This window comes from Hippocampus bargibanti, linkage group LG13 (genome assembly GCF_051943395.1).
Source record: "Hippocampus bargibanti isolate YZ-2025 linkage group LG13, ASM5194339v1, whole genome shotgun sequence".
Classification (NCBI taxonomy): domain Eukaryota; kingdom Metazoa; phylum Chordata; class Actinopteri; order Syngnathiformes; family Syngnathidae; genus Hippocampus; species Hippocampus bargibanti.
In genome coordinates, this window is record NC_142746.1 from 12320885 (window position 1) to 12340409 (window position 19525).

General features: G+C 41.6%; 2 protein-coding genes across 2 annotated transcripts; one reads left to right on the top strand and one right to left on the bottom strand.

The window, feature by feature from the left end:
• Nucleotides 1-862: 862 nt before the first annotated feature.
• hps6 (HPS6 biogenesis of lysosomal organelles complex 2 subunit 3) lies at nt 863-5141 on the top strand. Its single transcript, XM_089012035.1, has one exon. The coding sequence runs from the start codon at nt 1358-1360 to the stop codon at nt 4046-4048; it is 2691 nt and encodes an 896-aa protein (XP_088868161.1). The 5' UTR covers nt 863-1357; the 3' UTR covers nt 4049-5141.
• Nucleotides 5142-5569: 428 nt separating this feature from the next.
• Nucleotides 5570-19525, bottom strand: LOC148889343 (prominin-1-A-like). Its single transcript, XM_089012036.1, has 25 exons — nt 19453-19525; nt 19084-19308; nt 18684-18748; nt 18204-18412; nt 18006-18126; nt 17814-17877; nt 17674-17739; nt 16714-16883; nt 16284-16358; nt 15603-15639; nt 15384-15528; nt 15159-15311; nt 14770-14893; nt 14596-14678; nt 14082-14172; nt 13910-14008; nt 11914-11973; nt 11752-11841; nt 10921-10953; nt 10795-10851; nt 10115-10174; nt 9678-9767; nt 9470-9582; nt 7434-7518; nt 5570-6842 (listed from the first exon to the last, which is right to left on the bottom strand). Exons 2-24 carry the CDS (start codon nt 19289-19291, stop codon nt 7437-7439), a joined length of 2295 nt encoding a protein of 764 aa, XP_088868162.1. The 5' UTR covers nt 19292-19308; nt 19453-19525; the 3' UTR covers nt 5570-6842; nt 7434-7436.

The following is a 19525-nucleotide window of genomic DNA, read 5'->3' on the forward strand; positions in this document are numbered from 1 at the left end:
CGAGAGCATCCACGAGCTTTCACTTTCCCTGTGGTTACTCTGGTCTGATGATCAGCTGTCAGTAATTTGCTTTTCATATTAATGCTATAATACGAACTAGTAAAATGATAACACCTGAATAATAATAATAATAATAATAATAATAATAATAATAATAATAATCTCATTTTCCGTACCGCTTATTCCTCATTAGGGTCGCGGGGGTTGCTGGAGCCTATCTCAGCTGTCTTCGGGCACGAGGCGGGGGACACCCTGAATTGGTTGCCAGCCAATCGCAGGGCACACACAAAGACATACAACAGTCACTCTCACACTCACACCTAGGGACAATTTGGAGTGGTCAATCTGCCTGCCATGCATGTTTTTGGAGTGTGGGAGGAAACCGGAGGACCCGGAGAAAACCCACGCGGGTCCGGGGAGAACATGCAAACACCACACAGGGAGGCCGGACCGGGACGCGAACCTCTGCACTGTGAAGCCGGTGTGCTAACCACTCGACTACCGGGCCGCCAATAATAATAATAATAATAATAATAATAATAATAATAATAATAATAATAATAATAATAATAATAATAATAATAATAGCACAATGTGATAACATTTGTCCACTGTACCTGTCTACCCTGATCTCCAGTAACCTGCTAGTAGTAAATTGCTCCAAAACAGTGCATGCATCCTGTAGTACCTCCCAGCTCCTCTGCTAAGTTCTCAGAAATGTGTCTTTCATTGAACTAAAAAAAATCCAGCAGACAGGTCCCCACTTTGAAATTTTTAATAAAGTGGCATGTAAGTGACAAGTAGGATGTCGTGGTTTGGGATGTCTAGCAGTCACTTGTTAGACAAACAATGTTGGCTTTTTTGACCCGTTGGACGGCAGCACGTTCTTTGTCATATACGATTTGTGTGTTTGTAATTTTCTCCTCCCTCCTCTACCACGGATCATGGCCAATCACGTGCAGCTTTGACCGAAGACTGGAGCCAGGGAATAGATACACAAAAATTGGCTCCCATTTCCGTCTCCTGGTTGGGAGTTGGTTCTCTTCGTTCACTTCAGAGATCCGGCACCAACAACCGGCTCGTTCGCGAACGACACATCACGACCGTGTAACACGGAATGGGCCGGAGTTCGTTCACTCTCCAAGAGCCTCGTTCTGATCTACAGTTCTCCCCTGTCATCGGCTAAAATCACATTAACCGTTACCTGAATCATGTCGGAGTCTATTTCTCTCCCGAATGGACGTGAAGGGTGAGTGAATAGCGCTCACATGACATGACGGGATGCCATTCGGTGAGCAGGTTGGTGTGCTACACAGGCTAGCGGGCTAGTTCAGACGTACATTCCGCTACTCGCTTTATGGGAGTCATGTCTCGCTTTCTCCTGCGGCAACTGTCTGATTTTGGGGACTATACCGGCAAGACCGAGTTGTACGAGAGTTTAAATAATGAGCCCGACAACAGATTGGCGAACGTTCGTCTGAGCCCTGATGGACGTCACGTTCATGTCATCCTCCACAAGCCGAGGATCGGTCTTGTGACTCTGGACAAGTATGAAAGACCTCAACTGGTCCAAACTCAGAGGAAGCTGGATTTGTGTTCAACACGAGGCGTTCCCATTGTGGATATTTTATATTTGGACACAAATAACAATACTGGCGTCAATGGGGACTTTGTGACTGCTGCTGTTATTGATGAGAATGGACGCGCTGAGTTTTGGCAGTTCCAGGATTGTAAAGGAGGCTGGGGTGTCCTGCAAACAGCCGACTTGTGTAACAGTCCCCGGGCCCGTGTTGTGTCTGTGTGCGCCTGCTCTAATCTAATCGTTTGGTGTGAGGAGAGGCCACCCTCAGAGAACTCCCCCGTCCTCAGCTCTGCCAGGAATAAGATGAGACATTGTATATGCACGAGAGACATTGAGGTGGTGGAGGGGGCTGTCATTTTAGGAGGGGTGAAAATCGCCCTTCATAACAATCCTCGGTTCACCGTGGTCGCCTCCAGTCAGTATGTGCACCTCCTTCCGGACGTCAAATTGAAACCACTCAAAAAATTCTTCCTCTCTTGGTGCCCTCGTCAGGATTCCTTCCGGATCAGCACTGTGTGTAAAGCAACCCCTTTGAAGAAGCACTCGGCGAGGGAGTCTGACTTCAGGAAGCTAATCACAGACTGTTTAGGATTTTTATCTGCTCTTGATCCTCCTTACATTCTCAATGTCTCTCCTTTGGCGTGTGGGGGTTTGCTACTGCTTCTCAACACAGGCTGGGTTTGTCTCCTGCACCGCGATGGGATGTTGCGCCATATGTATAAGATGGCAGACACATGTCCCCTTAAAAACACTCCACACACCAGCCTCTGCAAATACCAAGACACCTTAATGCTGGTCTTGGGCAAAAATCTGTACCTTATTGACTCAAAGTGTGGCAGAGAGCTGGAAACAATAATACTCGACAGGGAGGGGATTTTGTTTTCCACAAAGACTGACAGATCACCCCACTTGTTCTCAGAAAGTGGAATTTTTAAAGTAGTGCACCAGGATATGGATGCTATAAACCTAAAAAAGAAGTTGCCTTTTTTCACTGCAGTGGATAACATTCACCCAGGAGAGCGCTTGGTGGATGCTGTGTTTGAAGAGGCTTGTAAATATTACCAACAGAGGAGTCTGAGCAGCACCCAACTCACTGTGGACACCATAAAGAAAGGGGGGAGGTTCCAGGCGCCCATCTCTTTAGCATCCATACTCCGTGACTACCTCGGCTTGGTGTCCAAGCAGAAATCAGAAGAAACTTCCCAAAATGGAGAAATCAGAGAAGATATGGCAGAGGACAAGCTGAAAGTGTCCCTGCAGCCAGAGCTGAAGGCCTTGGTTGCTATGGAAAAACTGAAGGGGACTCTGGTGAGGGCAAGCATGAAAGAAGTGGAGGTACTTTGTGAGAATCTCATCCACAAAGAAATATCCCGGCTGCTGTCGGCTTCCGAGCTGCATCAGGACGACCTTCTGTACCTCAACTCCATATTCAACGTCTTTCCCTGTCAAGCGTGGAGAGCAGCGCAAGGTGCTCTCCAGCTCCACTACAATGGGGATGGCTCTCTGTCCAGCCAGGCGCCTCCGGATATGTGGAAAACCGTCCTCTGTCCCATGCCGAGCTTCCCTGCCTCGATCCCACTCACAAATGGCGGGACAAAGCAAAAAGACAGTCCCAAAGCAGATCACAATGCTAACTGTACATCCAAGTCAACAAGCTCGGCTTCATCCGTCACCCTGCCTGTCTTCGAACTCCTCTGTCATTCTATTTTAGGCTTGCAGCCCACTTGGCTGCCCCGCTTCCTCGAGCTCAGCCAGCAACAGCATGGGTCAGCCGGGCTGTGCCTGAGTCTGGCAACTTCTTCTTGGAACTTCCCCGCTTGCAAAGCAGACAACGGTGAGACCAACGTGCCTCTCTACAAGCGCGCCCTGAGTGCGCTGTCCTCCACGAGAATGGATCGGGACCAGCGGCAGGAACTGGAGGTGGAAGTATTGATGGTCAGCGGGCGGCCCAATGCCATTCTCCAGGCGTTGAGGATTCTGATTGGACAACAACAGTGGGAAAAGGTGACCCTGGTGGCCCAGAGGTTCTGTAAGCAGAGTCCTCTGCTGAACAAGGAGATCTTCACCACACTGCTGTGTGAAGTGACCCAGCACAGAGAACTGGACCCCTACCTTGACCTGCTGTGGGCCCTCTGCCCCGAGGACCTCACAGTCACCACCATTCTGAACCTAGTGCTGAAACACCTCCCGCCATCGAGCAACTTGTCCCCCTCCTCCCTTTCTGTGGCCTTCAGTTCCGGCGCATCCCCTGCTCCCTTTGCCGACCTACAGAGTGGTCAAGTAACCATCGGTCTCCTCAAACCTCTGCTGAGAAAAGTTCTCCAGAGGGAGACCAAGCCAAGCCAAAATTATGCCGACATCCTACAGTCCCCCTCCTTCTCGCCCCCTACGCTCCCCACAGAGCCATCCAAAAATGGCACAGAATCACCCTTGGACAGTACCTTACTTCCTACTTCTAACTGCTGACCGCCTGTGCTGTGACCACACATACTTTATTTCGAGACAACTAGTTGCTTTATAACTTTAAAGCGATGACTACAAAGTGTTACCATGTAAATATTTCTGCTAATTTTAACATGTACATAGTGAGCCGGTGAATTAATTTATCCCTTCAGTGTTACTTACATGCATGTGGATGTTAAAGCTAACATTGGCTTGCCACAGTTGTGTTAATGAAGTGTTCGGAAGCACCGTAGCTTGTAAAAACTTAGATCACTAACTTTTGGCCATATTCATGCAAACCCCCCCCCCATAATATTTAATTTCTGATAAAAGCAGACTGATGGTTAGCTAATGCACTGGACCACTTGCAAATGATGTTTTTGCATTAACAGGGACGATTTATTGCATTTTGGCAAAATGCATTGAAAATGTAGTTTTTTTAATTCTTGGGTGTGGACATGGTTGACCTCAAATGCTCCACAATGTCCAATGGTGCCATCATGACCAACACACACACACATTCCGTTCCAGCTCACAAGACATTCCTGATGGAGATGCCAAAGGAAAAGTGACTAATCGTTGACAAATTCAATTTCAGAGTAATTAATGCCAGCATGAGGGGGCACATGCTCTCCCAAAGTCAGCATGTCTTCCATGGAGCTGTAAACAATCCAGAGTTTTTATCTCTGTTGGCCTCCATGTTCTAGTTTACTAAACCTCCGTCAGTCGTTTGTGTTAAGTTATTCAAATGCCATAATGTTTGGTCATACGGTTGTGCCCTTAATGCAGCATTTAATGTAGAGACATTTGTTGCCCACAAAAGCCACTGATATTTTTGTTAACAGTATTATACTATGATACTAAATGGTTGCGTTTGTTTGAATGTTATTCCTGTTGTAGTAGTTCACATTTGGTGCCACTGTAATCAGCTGACTCTTGTCACTAAATTTACCAAGACTCGCGACAGTGAACTCTTTCGTTAATTATTAATGTACCTAAAACAATTCGCTTTGTTCCGTCCGGTAAAGCTCCGCTTTTGTAAAAATAAGCCGAAACTGTGTACAAGAATGTCTGACTGAATGCTATTAAACTGTGATAAAATGCTTGCTCTTTTTCAGCTTTGAGTGCTGCCTACTTCATCCAGTCTTTTAGCCCTTCTTTCTCAAACTAATGAACTGTATTTCTGAATAATTCAATGTAATCTAGAAAAAACAGGACAAGGCTAAGCAGATATTGTAACTGATTTAAATACAGTAAAGTCTCGTTATATCGATATTCAAGGGAGTCCGAAAAAATATCGATATAACCGGGATTATCGATATATCCGACCCTGTTTGCATGTAATTTTCTCCGTGCGTGCATAGAAATAGTATCGATATAACTGGGACTATCGATATATCCGATATCGATATAACGAGACTTTACTGTACATGTATTAAAAAATCAAAGGACCTTATTCACAAATAAATGTATAGACATTTTTTGCACAAGATGGGTTACAGTATATGCAAAATCAGTCAAATTCACAAAACATCATCATCATCAGCAACAGAAATTTGTCAAATATAAACATGTCCAGCGTCTGATGGAAACCGACTTGTTCAATGCAAAAACCGAGGCCTTGATTTCATTTCCGGCTGTGCGGTCAAAAGTGCTTTATTTAATTTGTGAATGAGAATGAATGTCTTGGAGTGTTTCTTGAAGCTTTTGTATTAGCAGATCTCGGGTGATATCATTCTTCCAGCCAGTAGGCGGGTTGCACATGAACACGTGAAGGATCACAGCAGCAGTCCAAATGTCGAACCACAGAGTAATACGAGTGTCACAGGAGATGCCTGATGGATTTTAATAACTACATTGGGTACACTTGAGCCATTTATGCAATTGCCAAAATAGTACACTGGTGATGGGACAATGTGATTTCTCAGTAATGTTTTAGAAATGTTATTTGTAAACGTACAGATGTTAACAGAAACAAACTGTTGCAGATATTTTTTCTTGGGGCGTCGTTGACATGATCAGTGTGCCAGGGATGAATGTCAATCATGAACATAACGCTAATTTCAAATCAGTGTAATTGTTAATCCTCATTGATGTAAATTAGTTTATTCGTGTGCCAAACGTATTCACTTCCATTTTAAGAGTACTATTAATATGTGAAAATACCGTACTGAGAAATAAAAACAAAAACGTGTTCGATTGACCTTGTGGAGATGTGACCAGGCGTTTGCAGCATGGCACTGCCCCCTCGTGGCAGCGTTGTAGGTCTGACTTGAAATAATGCCGAGCTATCTCAAAATGTATGTATTGGTTGCACTGAGCAGTAAAATCTTGCTCCACTATACATACTTGATCTTTGCCAAGATAGTTTTTTTTTCTCTTTCCCGTGACTAGTACATTTTTGTGCATGTTGGCATAACATCACAAAAAGTTTAAAATTATCCTTTAGATGCCCACCAATTAATTTGCTACTTTTCTGTCTTCTTCAGTCTGGATTCATAGACCTAATATGCATTCTGATTTGAGTGTTACAGTTCTTGTAATTCAATTACGCATCGACCACCTTTCTCGTTTAATGGGTAAAGAAAATCAATGCATTGGACCCTCATCATGCCTCAATTGTGTTTAATATTGGGCCATTACTTTTTCATTTTTAGCTTAATCTATACTATATAAAGTATGTGGAACATCTTTGCCAAACTGCTTTGCAGATTTCATTGTTTGTGCCTTCAGAGTTGTCTGAAACCAAGTCAACGCTGATACCGATGTCCCTGTCGAGATGAGGACTGTGCCGTCACTTTGTTTTCATTCCGTGTCACTGGAAATAACACATCAGCAGGCTGAAAATGCTCAGTTGGGTTAACATAGACAAATTAGTTTAAATATTATATGTCACTTTATTAACGCACCCATATCCACAGAGTGTAGCATTTATTGTAGATTGCAAATTTACCCATTGTGGGACTACTAAAGGCTTTCTGGTTGGGATTCTGATTTAACGGTTGCAATAACGCTATATTGACTCAGGTTGAATGCCTGGATAAATTTTGAAAATCCTTCTTGCCATCAAAGGGGATTGGAATGTAATTACAGTAAAGTCTCGTTATATCGATATTCTCGGGAGTCGGAAAAAATATCGATATAACCGGACTATCCTGCGGCATGTAAATTTTCTCCTTGCGTTCATAGAAATAGTATCGGAATAAGCAGTACTATCGATATAACCGATATCGATATAACAAGACTTTACTGTAGTTGGTGAAATGAAATCAATCCGGTCATTTCTGTCGAGACTATTTAGTTGAAAGGACAACCGACGTCTCCGGACAAGTTGTGTCCATAACTTGTAAAATCGCTTCAAATGACTTCTACTGAGCGTATTTTACAAAGATTCCACTACATATTTTACATTTTAAGACTTGCACTGAATATTCCGGAAGTCTTGTTTTTGAGTTGGTGACGAGTCCTCACGCCACGTCACTGAAGGAACGCCCCTGAGTGAGAAAGGACATACCTTGCATCACCTCAATGCATTTTGCGGTACTCTGTTTGGTCTGAAAACATCGTGTTGATCCGTGTTGATTGGATTGGATTTGCCATTATTAGTCTCACAGTGGAGAAATTTACATTTCACAGCAGCAAAGTTATGAAAGCGAAGCGCAGTTGATGGCGAAATTAGAAGGAAAACACATAACGCAATAGTGAATCGTTGTATGTTACACCAAGACAGCTATTAGATATTCCAAGGTGAAAAATCAACCAATTTCCAACGGAGCTCTGACGCAACACATCAGTCTTGATCCCTCAAAATGATCCGGAAGAGCTTCTTTAATTGATTGCAAACATTTATACTTTCCTCTACAGAACTATTTGAATCACATTCAAAACTGGATGCGTAACAAGAAAGCATATTCTCCGAATCTGAAGCCATTGTTTTGATTCTCAAGCAATGCAAGACGTCTTGGCGTGACGTCACGAAATGGGGGCGGGACTTTCTGAAAGTTCCCAATTTGCACCTTAATTTTTTGCAGATTTTGGACATTTTAAGTCATTTTTATTGGTGTTTTGCATTTAACTAAAAATATCAGCCTGTGTGTTTTGGGTATTTTAGATGCTATAAAACGTTTTTCTGATGTCAGTTAGGAAACAAAAAAGTGATGTTGGTTGTCCTTTAAAGGGGAAGTCAAACCCCAAATTTGTTCTTTTTGTGTTTCCTGAAGGTGAGACATTAGTTGTTACCTGAGCCACATCATGTTGCGAAACATAATTTTCTACTTTCTAATCTTCTAAGCCTTAAAACTACACAAAATATAACTTATTTTATGTATAATAAATGTGCTATGGTATTATAATTAAAGAAATGTGTGAAAACTGTACTATATAATAAAGTCATTTTATTTACCTTTGTGATGGTCGTTGATTGCTTGATGGAATGGTGTGGCCAATTTCATCAGCATTAAATACTTGATGAGGAACGTAGCCTTCTTCTTTCACCATCTTGAGGAGTGATCCCTTGTAGGTGCTTTCTCTGCGATAATTTTACCTTGTTCCTCATCAATTGTGATCGTTTTTTGTACAGATGACATGCAGGTTATTTGTGGAGCCTGATTGATGGGAATTTTAACCTTGCAGTCTACACTCTGCCTTTCAACTATTGAAGTTGAAACGAGTCCAAATGTCACTGTTTTGTTCTCCATTTTCTCTGTCGTCTGCCTGTCTCTTTAATGTTTACCCCCCCCCCCCCCCTCACTGCTGCATTCTTGACCAATCACGTGGCTTTAACCGAAGACTGGGGGTGGGGAATAGAGGACAAAAATGAGTCGGCTGCCATTTTCTTGTTAGGAGAACGGGCTCGTTCGCAAATGACACATCACTCATTGTGGAGCTCTGTGTATATCCCAAAGAATAGATCGTATGCCAAGGTAAAATTTTCATAAATTTAACATTCGTAAACCGAAAGGTTCGTATGCCAAGGGGTTCGTAAACCGGGTAATCACTGTATATATAGGGCCAGAGCTACCAGGAAATTTTAGTTTGCTGACGAAGCCTCTTGGATTAAGAAGCGAAACGTCTGACACCTTCAAAGAAGTACAGATGAAACCTTTTCATAGATGGACCACTCCTGTATGACTGAGAGCTTACACAGACGAAGAGAGTCTAAGGTTTTTTTACGCTGCATTGAATGTTTATGTCGTCCTAAAATTCAATATTCTGTGGGTCCTCAAATTCGAGTGGCAATGACAAAAACACTGGCACTGGAGTGGACACATTTTTGCACATGTCTGGCAGTGAATGAGTTAATGTGTTTTTGTAATGTGGGACAATCTAAAAATCATACAACCTCCACACAAGAAGGCCGGAGTCATTTTTAACCCCAGAACGGCAACATGGAACATGTCAATATGGATTAAAGCTGCAGTGGCACTCTGGTGTAAATGTACTCACTCCACGGTATCGGAGGATGTCATGCTCCTGAAGTGCTTTGATAGTTTCACAGACAAGATGATGCTTGGGATAAAGAAGATCAGGCACCAGCCAAGACTGAACCAGAAAGCGTTCTAATGGTATTGGAAAAACACATAAAACCAATGACAAATGAGTTATTTGGATCTGACAATGCTACCTTTTTTCCTGCATCGTGGTTCCCGCTTACCAAAGATGACACAAGTTTCAAACACAAGATTGTCTGAGCCGAGTCCACAACCTCAGCCAGAGGACCACAGCGGCCAAATTCGACCTTAATCTGATGGAAAAACAGGGTGTGGAAGAAAAAAAAAACATTGTACAGTAGGTTTGGTAGTTTCTAGCCTGCAAGCCATGTTTTGACTAGTTTGGTCGTTTAATAGCTTGTGGTATACGGTACTTTGATAATGCTGCATTTTTTTATGCTGCTTTCCAGGAAGGTGGGATTTATCATACTTTATAGGACATGTTACAATCTAAAATAATTCCACGGAAATGTTAAAAAACTGATTCTAATTGTTTTGCGTTATGTCACTGTCGAGATGACGACAATGCCATCATGCATGTCACTGGAAATAACACCTCAACAACCTGATAACAATAACATGTTCTTGAATCCGTCCTTACCAGATGTCCGATACAATTTAAACTGTCAGACAGCTGGCTTTCCAGGAATGTTTTAATGTTCTGTGGATGATAAAAATATATTCAGAATCAGAAAACCTTTATTATTTTATTTATATTTATTGAGAATAATACCAAAATAAAATTCAGAACCATATTTCTCAAATATTTTATCTTGCAACCATAAAGAATTTGTGGATTCTCCCAGTACGTTTCATTTGTAGTCAAGTCTTTGAAGCAACTCATTAACATCAAGAGCATTGTGTCAGCATATTTATCCCATTCACTCCAATTGGGTGTATGTCTGCCAAGAGCTTTTCCATATATGGATACACAGAAAAATACATTCTAAAAACTTATTTGACAAGTAAGTATAATGCTATGTAATTTCATTTCAATAAAAAGTGTGTCAGCACTAACTAATTGTAAGTTTTCTTATGAGAAAATGACACATTTAGGAGAATAGTCAAACATCTAAATTGGTTTCCGGTACATATTTCATGAAGCCATAAATAAATGTACAGAATGTATTTTTTGTCTAAGGCAGGCAGCAATGGCCTTGGTAAATTATACGAAAATACAAGTAAAATAACCTGATATAGATTTTGAATGGAAAAAAATAAAAACAGCAGAGGGCCTTGAAAGAGTGAGGGTAAAAAGGAGAGATTGTGATGTGAACTCACATCTTTCAGGTTCTTGTGGAGATCATTTTGCGTGCTCCGCAACGTGTTGCCGTCATTCTACAAGAATAGTACAATTATGCATTCGACATACACACGCCCTGATGTGCACATGGAAAATGAGCTCACCTTTATGACATTTATAGTTCTAATAACCTCTGCCTGCAATGAAAAGAAGTAGAGAACCCATAAGGCTTAACAGAGGGTTGTAATTGCATTCAAGGATATAATCAAGATGTCCGCTAACTTGTGAGTTAACTGGTTGATTATTCAGTTTAAGTAGCTAATATGGTGTTAGTTTTGTTCGTTTGATTCATGGCTAGAATTGACGGCCCAGTGATCCAGTGGTTAGCGTGTTGACCTCACAGTGCAGATTTCTTGGGGTCAATCACCACTCCAGCGTCCCTGTGTGGAGTTTGCATGTTATGCACAGGTTTTCTCTGGGTCCTCCGGTTTCCTTCCACATTACAAAGACATCCATGGCAGGCTGATTGAACACTCTAAATTGTCCCTATGTGTGAATGTGAGAGCGAATGGCTGTCTGTCTCTGTGCCCCCTGCGATTGGCTGGAAAAGATTCAGGGTGTTCCCCGTCTATTGCCTGAAGACAGGTGGGATAGGCTCCCCCCCCCCCCCCCCCCCCCCCCCCCGTGACTCCAGTGAAGATTAAGCGGATCGGAAGATGAATGAATGAATCATGGCAATGATTTACATTTTTTAGATACTTACTTTTACTTTTTGTTTAGCTGTCATAATAGTTGGCTGCATGTTTTTTTTTTTTTTTTTTTTTTTTTTTTTTTTTTTTTGTCGTGTGACAATTTGTTTCAGTCAGTGTGATAGTTTAACAATATATTAAATTACTTGACTAGCTGGTTTGTGGTTTCTTAGTCAGCAGCACAGTTAGACATCAATTTGCTAGTTTGCATCATAGAAGCGGGGAGGATGCGCAAGCCACACGCACCAATTTTGGTTTGATGCTCGTCATAATAGAGGTCTTAATTTTGGTCAGGTCATCTGCTGCTTTGTTCAATACATCTTTCAAAGGTCCCACCTGAATGATGACAAGATGTGTTAACGTTCACTGTGGCCAATACAGACAACTGATGTGAAATGGGTGACTCACGTTAGCGTCGGCCTTTGCTCTGAATTCCTGAATTGTCTTGTCCAGTTGATTGGTGTCGATCTAATGCAGTTTAAACATATTACAAAGGTCCACACACCATTGTCATGACAAGGTAGAGGTACCATTCAATTCACGACCGGGTTCCGTTCCGACCAAACGGTCGTAAGTCAAAGTAGTCACAAGTCGAAATCCATTCAAAATGTTGCTCGGTGCAAAATGACTTGCAAACGATCTGATTCGGACGCCACGGAGCGGGCGCGCGTGGGTCTTGGTGGGCGGTGTTCGACCCGTTGCCCTCTTCCTAGCCTTACCCGGCTCTTCGTGCCTAAACGCGGCCCAGCTCTGCGGCAGTCTGCGTCGCCGACACGCTCGACCCGCCACCTCGCCCCGAAGCAGAACGAACTGTCTCAAGGAGGCGGTTCCGCGTTCTCGCCGCCTCCCGCTGATGCGATGCCGCAGACGCCCACCCGCCTCGGCTCTAGTCCTAGCCGGTGGACACTGCCCCCTCCGGTACCATCACACGGTCGATTGCTGTGCGAGAGTGAGATGCTGGCTGGCCAAAATTGTCATACGCCTTGCCGGGCTGCTCCCGCATTGCGTTGCGTGGTGTCTTGTGTGACGAAGTACACACGCGCGTTTTGCTTATTATACTTATATTGACCGTGACTTTCTAGCATGAGCAAACATGGGAAGAATGGAACTTTTTCACACACGCGCTATCGATAGCAAATGCAAGGTACGGCAAATCCAAGTATCCAAACAACCCACAATTAACTTTTGTGGTTAGTACACCACAAATGTTTTTTTCCGTGCACACAGAAAAAAGGGTCTTGCGGTCATGGTCGTAAGTCGGACCGGTCTAAAGTTGGATGTTACCTGTACTAGATTTGTTACAACTAACATTGTTCAACCCGATTTAATTAATGGATTGGTCATGGTTTTCCAAAGCAAATGTTTATGTTACGATAAGTCTGCTTTCATGAATGACTTTCCAAATCAAAGAACAATGACTATTAAGATACTTTTTTCAAAGAATGTGGACAATTTTAAGTTGTACGGAAGCTCTAAGTGCTTACTCGATTGTTAAAATATTTGATGATTATTTTTCACACATCCGCACAACATAATTCAACAAAATACAGGAGAATGTATGTCCCTATTCACTCATTGACTGCCAGATGTGCAAAAATGTGTCCACTCCAGTGACAGGGCTTTTGTCATTGTCACTCAAACTCCAGGACCCACAGAATATTGTGTTTTAGGACTACATAAGCATTCAATACACCGTTAAAAACCTTAGATTCTCTTCTTACATCAGAAAAAAAGAATTAATTCCTAAATGATATGGGTCTAGACTCAGTGGTTCTTAAACTGGGTTCGATCGAACCCTAGGGGTTCGTTGAGTCGGTCTCAGGGGGGTTGATCCTCCGCCGCAAAGTTCCACCCCTGGGTCAAGTCTGCAGTTAGTGGGCAAAGTCAATGAAAGAATGACCACATGAAACTGGTGGTGTTCGATGCCTCTAACAAGATTAAGAACCACTTCTGGAGTTGTATGAGCTTGAAATGAGGGTGGGTGTCCAAAATACAAGGCAGTAGATACATACTGCCTTGTACTTTATACAGGGCTTTAACAACAGCTAAACCTGGAACAAAACACTAACATGGAGAAAAGGAAGGGAAATGCTACCCCTTGTGGAAAGGAAAAAAAAAACATTGCCAGAGGCCATGGCCAGTGAAACTAAATCCGGACAAATTCGGGAATGGCACTCTACATCATACTATATTTTCAATTCCCGAATAAATTCGTGAATGGCAGTGAATGAGTTAATGTGGGTGGACAGACTCCAGACAACATCACTTTTGTTGTCCACTTGGGCATCCCTCACCACCAAAAAATATAAATAAATAAATCACCGTATGTAAGGAAGAGCCTGATTTTTCTTGTACTATCTTGAGCGAAGAACCCACATTCACTCAAACCTTTTTTGCAGCGCACCTTGAGATGGTTTGTCTCAAGATCTTGAAGCTTTTGATTCAAATCTGCCTTGAAGATTTCGGGGACGTTGATGCTGGTGATATCGACTTGCTGGATAACCTGTGTACAAAGATGTGTTTTAAGATATGCACATAATCTTCAACAAATGTGAGTGGGAGGAGTCGACACTTACCTGGTCTATGTTAAGGTACTGATTAATTGCAGCTCCATAACTCTTTTCCAACTGGAGTGTGGACCACAGAGGCATGTTTTTCTCACACTTACTGCAAACATGATCATCATCCATCAAATTGCAGGCTACTTGAATCTTTACCAAAATTTAGCTTTGTGTGACAATCAAAGCCCTCTCCCTGCTGGTTTTAACAATTAATTGATCACCCAACTTAGAAGGGGGAACATGTTTGGCATGGTTGATGGCGGCGCGTGAACACGCAGCGGCTCCCCTCTCCCGGCAAATTGGCGTTTTCATGTTTATTATGTTTGTTAAAGTAATTATGAGTGCCTTGCGTGCTGGTTCCGAGAGGACAGTAATTTCATCTGTGCTGTGTGTCATACATATTAGCATATTTGACAATAAAGCTGACTTTGACTTTTGAACCAAGGCAACACAAGTGTGGCAAGGTCATGTAACAAATATCGACCTCATTTCAATACTAATATCTTTTATAATGTGTAGGTCAATCTACCTGTATATATCCCAGATCGTGAAATTGCCTTTCAGGTTTAAAATTTTACCCAAATCCAATTGGGGTATCACAGTTGGAGCGAACTGTCAAGAGAGGAGAAAAAACTAGCATGATCACTGATGCGCATGTTTTATAGTTGTTGTTGTTGTTGTTAGAATTTGACACTCTCTTTACCTTGAGTAGTTCTCCACTGCTCCATGGTTTACACACTAGCATGTGAAAGTTGCCTCCCACCAGAAAGAGGAAGGTCACAGCCAACATGAACAGCCACGAGACAACGAAGCTCAAAGTTGCCCCGCTAAAAAAAAACGGGAAACTAACACGGTTAACTCAGACAAGCAAGCACAAAGAGCAATTGATTATCATCTTTTTTTTCATAAACAACCATGTAGCCACAGCTTTTGCTCTATACACAGATACTAATTCACATATTTGAGCAGAAAGAAATATGTATATTATGTATCTAAAGAATGATTTGCGGACCAAGGTGGCAGTGCTAATTCAATCAAAGATGAAGAGGGAGAAAGTATATTTTAATTTGACAAACACTGAACCCGACTCACGTGATGAGGATTATTCCACCACTGTTGGCCATGCGGGATCGTTCCGTGGGCTCTTGAGTCTGTTTCAGACCGAGGGGTCCCAAAATGAGACCCAAGACGTTACATAGTACCACGAGCAGGACCACGGAGCACATGGCGATACACACCGACCACCTCGCAAAGAAACAACGAGACAATGGATTTTGTCTCTTCTCCTCAATGACAGGCGCTTTAGGGTCTTCTTACCTGATGCTCTCGGCTTGGTCCACCTGCCTCTTTATGATGTTGATGCTATTTTGCAGCTTTTCCACCCGAGCAAGTATTTGGTTCATATTCAAATTATTGGAAATGTCGGTCACCTTTTGGGAAATCTGAGTTTTGACGTTGTCGACTAAATATGAAATGACACAAAATGACACATTTGATATTTGACACACATGGCTAGAGAATGTCGTGATTACTTACGGTTCATGGCGCCGAAATTGTTTGTGATGTCCTTTAACTACAAAAAAAAAAGCAGATGTTTACTTTTTTGGGGAACGTTGTGTTTTTCAGCTTTTATCGATCAAACACTCAACTTACAAATGCATTCACGACATTCATCCATTTTCTATTCTGTTCAGACATATTTTGTTGTGTCAGCCTTGATAACCTTTTGCACTATTGTACCTTTCCGCCCATGGTATTTTATTGAGCAGATTTTTTTTGTTTTTTTTTTCAATCCAAATTGTGTATTAGAAGTGAACTTTACAATTTATATTTCTGGTAAGATGCACATATTTGTTTGTTTCAAGTGACCTTTGTAATTTATATTTATGACAAGAATCATTGTGTTAACTTTAAGTAACAGACAATGCATCATCTGAAATACTGGGCATGCTTGGTCACAGCTATTCAAGATGTTTTGCAACACTTAATATATGACATTTATGCACACTAAAAATGTTGACAGATAGAAAACCAGGTTAAATATCGAGTGGTTTCTAAAACCAGGCAAGAGAAAGAGGTATAGAATTTTTTGGGAACAGAGCCAGTGGCACAAATCTGTCCTTAAGACAGAGGGAAGTTGGAATTTGTAAAAACCACAACAACAATCATAATAAACATAAAGAATGTGTCCAAATGAAGTAAATGTAATGAACTGACCATGTCAGCGGATTGACCTTTTTTCAGTTCATCACTGAACGTAGTGAGTGCATTGTCCAAGGCAGTATTTGTGAACTGTGAGAAAAAAAGAAAAGAAATCATCAGGCATAATTTTGTGAACAGCACAAATTCATTCTTTTTATTTTCATTCCACTCCCATTGAGTTGAACTGAATTGAAAGATTCCCCTTTTAACTTGAACCCTGCCTGAATCCTTTTGTATGCCACATATCAAAAACAGTATTGAGTTATCTTTTGTGGAGAGATGTACAGAGCCAATTATTATTTGATTATTTTCAATTTTAAGTCAGAAATTCTTTCACTATTACATTTTAGTCAAATGAAACCAAAATGTACATTCAGTAAATATTTCAGTGTTGCCATAATTACATTCAGTCAGTCAACTACAATAATTGATTGTTGTGACTTACACTGGACGGCGGTTCAGCGTTCTGCAGATTTGTCCTCAAACTTTCACAGTCGGAAGTGACGCAAAGTGACAGTGCATTTGTTGTTGTGGTTTTAATATTAGTGAAGTCATTTGTCACCTCTGACATTTTGTCATTCAGGTCTTTCTGCAACTTTGTGAGATCACTCACAGCTGCGCATGGAAACAAAAGAACACAGTTGAGCACGGGTGACCACATTGAAACAAAACACCAAAAAAGCATTCTTAGGCTGTCTTGTGAAAGAATTAGCCTCAAAACATTTGTTTAATTTTGACCTTATTGCATCATCTAAATAAACTGCAGAGTTTGTCACAAATTATTCAAAATATGTCAAAGTGTTTAATGTTAAAAATGTTCATGTTTCCATTTTTTAAGGCCAAAAAGGCGTTCAGTATCAATGTAAAGACATTTTCTAGCTACTAAAGAAAAGCGACCAACCCAATCACTACCTACAGAAAAACTACCTTAGCCATGCACCTACTTATTTATATACCTCCTTAAATATGGGATAACAAATGACCTAAACGTAAGTACCTATTTACCTATCCATCTCCCCAACTACAGTAAAGTCTGGTTATATCGATATTCAAGGGAGTCCGAAAAAATATCGATATAACCGGGACTATCGATATATCCGACCCTGTTTGCATGTAATTTTCTCCGTGCGTGCATAGAAATAGTATCAATATAACCGGGACTATCGCTATATCCGATATCGATATAACGAGACTTTACTGTATTTGTCAATCTGTACCAAAACTTCCAGTTCTTGTAGTATGTCGAACACTTGTTCTAAAAAGGCAACCAAATAATGCAAAGCATTTCCCAGGGTGATGTATTTTAGATATTGGGCTGGTGACTATGCTTGTTGTAAGTTGACAACAATGATGCAATCAGCTCTTCACATGCTGAGTCAAAAACAGTGCTGCAAACGTGTCATACCATCATTCAAACGGTCAAGGGCAGACGACCCTTGATTTCCGAGTATGCCATTCACTAATTCAGATCCTGACAGGAAACACATTAGATATATCATGAAAAATGACAACAAACATGGCGAGATTTTATATGACTCTTGATACCGTGGATGTTTTCAACAACATTGTCCACAATGTTAGTGCTCTCATCTTTCACATGTTGCAATTGCTGTAAACAGGAAGACCGCTTTTTATTTTTCTAACACAAGGCTGAACCATCAGACATTGTAGTAATATTTGGCAATGGTGACGTCAAGAAAAAAAAAAAAATCCCCAAACGGGCAAATTAGAAAATACCATGTCCAGGTTGCTGAGAAAGGCTTTGAAGTTATCAAAGGTGTTATTGAGTGAATTTTGGCTCTGGTCCAGCCCCACTCTGAATTCGCAGGTACTTTGGAACATGCAAATGTTACCAGCTCTGCAAACGTAGTGAAAAATATGACTTAGGTTACGTGCAATGATCCACGACGGTGTCACTTAAATAAAAAGTCTTACAAGACAAAGACTGTGATGGCGGCAGTGGACACGTATAAGATTCTTCTTTGTCTCAAGTTAGAGTCTGTCTGCTTCTGGTGGTACATGAGTCCACCACATTTGCCAGCATAGCGGCAGTAAGCCAACACCAACCCTACTATGGGCATTGCTAGGATGTAGAGGACTCCGATGGCCGCGCACACTACGAAGCCAATCTCGTAGATCAACACCTGTTCATGAACAAAGTGGGGTACGGTACATAGTTGTCACAATGCCTCTTCATGACCGCCAGTCAGGAAAAGAAAAGAACTCCATCAATGATCATTTATTTTTCTGTCGCGAAAAATAACTGGGAATGTGAAGACACATGCACACGCATGCCAGAGACTCACGTTTGCAGTTGCTCTCACACCACAAGAAAGAATCAGAATCAGAATCAAAGCAGAATCAAAGCAGGTCAAAACTTCTACCATGTCTCTTTCAAAAATAAATATCACTCACATCTTTAATGTACTTGTCGTCTGACATCAAATTTCTCACATGCTGCATTACTTGCGTGATCAGCCCTAGATCAAAGGATTACATCAGAGGAGAATGGTGAAAACGTTTTTTTTAAATATCAGTTCAACTGAGTTACTCCAGACTAAACAAAATTTCAGTTTTTCAATAAAGGATCGTTCGAAGCATGTTCGGTTCCACGCAAAGATTTTAATCTGTGACAATATAACAACAGAAATGCGACACTTATATATCAGGAGACGACAATGCAAAATACAGTCTTGCTGAATTTGCATAATCATGGTAAATACAGTATACCTACTGGCAGTGTTGGAAGGCTTACTTTTAAAATGTGTTAAGATTATCATTATATTGTGAGAAGCTTCTACAAAGCTTTACTGACCTTCAGGAAATGCATTGGGTTGGATAACATTGAGAAAGCCATTGACTAAATCAGCCATGAAGCTTGTGGTCTTGTCAGACAAATCCCAGTAGTTAGCCGAAGGCAGGTCCGACAGATTACATGTTGCGTTTTGTTCCGCTGCTGAGTAAGCCGCTAGCATCCAGAATCCTGCAGTGACCCTCAACACTGCAACCATGCCATGCTGCATCTTGATGTCCTCTGTTCTGTTGGTCAAAAGTGTCTCTCATCTGCAACTCATCATTGCACAAATATTGTATCATGACGAGTTTACACAGAGGGAACCCACACACACGGTGACAAAAATGGGCAGTCAGACTCCTCATATAAATGGAGGGAAAAAAAGAAATACCTTAGTTCCGCATGTTATACACTACTTTGACACATCAGTGTGGAGAAAACAGTCCTGCTGAATAACAGGAAG

Coding starts and splice junctions, on each gene's coding strand:
- LOC148889343 (XM_089012036.1), bottom strand. CDS start 19,291: ATGCAGCATGGCATGGTTGCAGTGTTGAGGGTCACTGCAGGATTCTGG. Junction 18,413..18,683: donor ACGACAAGTACATTAAAGAT/GTGAGTGATATT, acceptor GTTCATGAACAG/GTGTTGATCTACGAGATTGG. Junction 14,009..14,081: donor AGTACCTTAACATAGACCAG/GTAAGTGTCGAC, acceptor CTTTGTACACAG/GTTATCCAGCAAGTCGATAT.
- hps6 (XM_089012035.1), top strand. CDS start 1,358: ATGGGAGTCATGTCTCGCTTTCTCCTGCGGCAACTGTCTGATTTTGGG.